This window comes from Monopterus albus, unplaced genomic scaffold (assembly GCF_001952655.1).
Source record: "Monopterus albus unplaced genomic scaffold, M_albus_1.0 scaffold375.1, whole genome shotgun sequence".
NCBI lineage: Eukaryota > Metazoa > Chordata > Actinopteri > Synbranchiformes > Synbranchidae > Monopterus > Monopterus albus.
The window spans coordinates 242,308-245,652 of record NW_018128255.1 but is presented as its reverse complement, the minus strand read 5'-3'; the positions used below and the strand labels follow the sequence as shown (position 1 = coordinate 245,652).

The 3,345-nt window shown below is 37.2% G+C and overlaps 1 protein-coding gene across 1 annotated transcript in view; it reads right to left on the bottom strand.

The window, feature by feature from the left end:
* The window catches only part of ggt1b (gamma-glutamyltransferase 1b), a 5,695-nt gene extending 4,941 nt beyond the window's left edge, over positions 1 to 754 (bottom strand). The window contains exons 1-3 of the mRNA XM_020585755.1: positions 588 to 754; positions 227 to 357; positions 8 to 104 (exon numbers count right to left, since the gene is read on the bottom strand). Coding sequence (XP_020441411.1) covers positions 8 to 104; positions 227 to 357; positions 588 to 754 — 395 coding nt within the window. The remainder of the gene's footprint in view (positions 1 to 7; positions 105 to 226; positions 358 to 587) is intronic.
* Between the last annotated feature and the right edge of the window lie 2,591 nt (positions 755 to 3,345).

Genomic DNA, 3,345 nt, shown 5'->3' with positions numbered 1-3,345 from the left:
TGGTTAAACATTACCATTCTGGGACAAATCTGTGCTGTTGCCAAACATATTCTCTGTTGCATTGTGTGGCGCCGTCTCCCTGGCATTAATGGTCTCAACTTTGCCTGTGTATATGTCACAAATGCATTTAAAATCCAGATGATCAGGAAATATTTTCAGTTTGTTGCATCAGTGGGTAAAGCAAACAGCAGAAAACTTTGTGGCTAAAATGTATGTGGCACTGTACCAGTTGTTGAGTTGTAGATGGTGAGGAAAAGTCCCCCTCCGATGCCCATACTGTGAGCGTTCATAAGTCCAACACACAGTAGAGCAGCTATAGAGGCATCTACTGCAGACCCCCCTTTCATCAGTATGTCTCTGTGGTAAAAATGATTAAAATAGAGCCAGGGAGGGAAGAGGTGGAGAATTAGATTTTACACTTAAGACCCTGTGCAGATGAGCTGTATGGTAATAAATTAAATAAAGCAGGTTCATATGTAGGTATGGCTCTGTGCAGTATTAAAGCATCTATGTACATACAATATGTTTGCATGCATGTATGACTCTGTTCACAATACAGCAACAATACAGCAGGAAGTGCCTCTCACCTGCCGACCTCTGAACACGGCCCAGCATCTGCTGCCACAGCTGCCTTCAAGTACACTGGCTCACTTGGGTACTTCCTCCTTCCCACACCGAAGAAGACACCCAGAAAAGTGCCAATCGCTGCCAACAGCAGCAACGCCAGTGCCACAATTATAGACTTCTTGACCATTTTTTTATTTCAGGAATAATAATTTATTTAGTAAATGCCTGTTGAAAGAAATATATACATATATATGTATGTATATATGGTTGGTATCTTAAAATGTATGTAAATTCACCTGAGGATAACTGCACTATCAGAAACAAACAAACCCACTGCAAACACATCAAACAGCTTATGATACACAATAAACATTTAAATATGGCATATGGCATAATATCATTTATATCAATACTGTGCATTTACAAAACTTTAAGACAATATAATACTTTACGTTAAAGTTCATACAATTGTGACTTACATATTATTTAAAAAAACAAAAAATTATAAATATTAAATCTATACAGCCAACCAGTGAAAATCTCACATGTCAGTCTCCTATGTCTCATATGAGAGAGAAGGGACAAAGGACTATATGGCTGTTGGAGGACTTGTTGACTCATTCTGACTTAATGTTGTAATATTTAAAGAGCTACCTTTCAAATCAGACCAGGATTATGATAATTGAAAGGATTGAAGAGAAATAATCTTTCTTACTCTATTTTGTGCAGTAAAATGTGGGTGCCTGGCAAGAGATTAACAATTCCTCAACCCCTAAAGCCTACTGTCATGCAAATTCTTTGGTCTGTCAAAGGAATGAAGCAGACTGCATAGCAGCCAAGTGAACTGATTTAGTTGCACAGCACAAGAGCTGCTATTCAACATTACAATAAGCACAGTTTATACACTATTACCATATAATGTCCAATGTCAAAGTACAAAGTTCTTTCAACAATTACAAGTTAAAGGGTACATCTGTGTGAACATAATGTGGAGAAACTAGAACCCAAATCCTAGACCTCTGAGTCAAAGTAAAACTTTTTTCAGACATTTTGCTGTACCACGTGAATGATGGCAATGAACCTTTCCTGACATGTAAAACAATTTTCTTACCTTGATTTCTCTCAGGACCTCCGGAACAGACAGTTCACTGCATTTGCCACAGTCTGCATCAACTGATAGTATAAGTAATAGACTGACTATCGTAACTATGACAAAATCATTAAACTTTAACCCACCTCACCATAAAATCTCTAACTTGTGTTGCCCGTAGAGAAGTAAGTGCAAACAGAGACAGAACAAACAAGTAGAGATGACTGTAGATAGTCATCTATATAATCTTCACACAACTTTCTCAATGCTACAAAGCAACGCTGATCAACCATGGAACTGAGAGAAAATGACAAGCCACTGTATGAATGACTATTTACACTGTCTCTGCAGTGATACTTAAATTTATCTGTGACAAAGACTAACCTGCTAGCCTCAGTTAGCTGGTGGTTCATTTCAAATAGATGACATAATCTACTGATGCTACAGTACTGTGGTAGAGCCCTGTTTCACAATTATAATGCAACACAGGTTTACCTGTATAGCTGGTTTTTGCATGGTAGATGAAGATTTTCAAGGCAGCAAAAAGAAGATCACATCTGCCTTTGAAGAAGAAAAGAAAAGCAGTGCAGAGCTGGATGGGGGCTGTTAAATATGCAGCTAGGCTAATAGGTGGAGGGCAACAGGGACACGACAGATGACCTTCTTGACTCTGACATGAGGCCCCCAGGCCAGCTACTCCACACAAACTGAAGCTCCAACAAAGCTTTTTGAATGAGAGAAAAAACAACAAAGATACATCATATTCTGCTGTAGCAAAATCCTTCTACTTCCAAAATTGGCCATATTGTGCAGTTTTAGCTTTCAAATGACAAAGACTGGTAACACTCCCCATGAATTTTTCATTCATTTGGTCCTTGCATTGGACACTTGGTTCCAGCAGTGACAACAAAAACAGTTAATGTCGGTGTTTTCACAGCTGTCACACATTATAGTGGCTTCAGAAAATATTCAGACCTCTTCCATTATTGCACACTTTACTGACATACAGCAGATTCGATTTTAAGTTGATAAAACTGCCATCAATCTAGTTTATAATTTAAAATAAATTGCAAAAACTTCTAAAATCATGTTTTCACTTTGTCATTGTGGGTTATTGTATGAATTATTGAAGATAAATGGTAATTTATCCATTTAAAAACAATAAAGTGTACCAAAGCCAGTGAAGCTGTGTTAAATATCCATAGTTAGTTACATACTGTACAGAGAAATGCACTTACAATACAATGCTACAGTGCTATCTTACAATGCACAGTGATTTCACTGGGAAAGCTAAACCCTGATAAAACTGACCAACCATCACAGCAGCTGTTTTATTTAAATGACAAGCTGGTGGCTCATTGTTTAAGGATTACCATTTTATATTTTACAAGACCAGTGCAGCCAAATGAGTGCCACTGACAAAAGTGTGATTAAACACTTTAATGCTATGCAGATATTATACTGGACCACAAATGGATAAATATGTTTATAAGCCTGTGAAGTGGAGTAGTAGCTTCAATATGTAGCTATGTTTTATTCTTCTTATTTCTTCCTTTATTCAGTACATAAATATCCACTGTCTTTATTTTTTTTTGGGGCATAATGCAGAAAAATGTACTTGTAGATAAAACAGACTTGGTGCTGACATGTTTGTCTTTTCATCTTCCTCCCTTTGGGATATTAAGAAT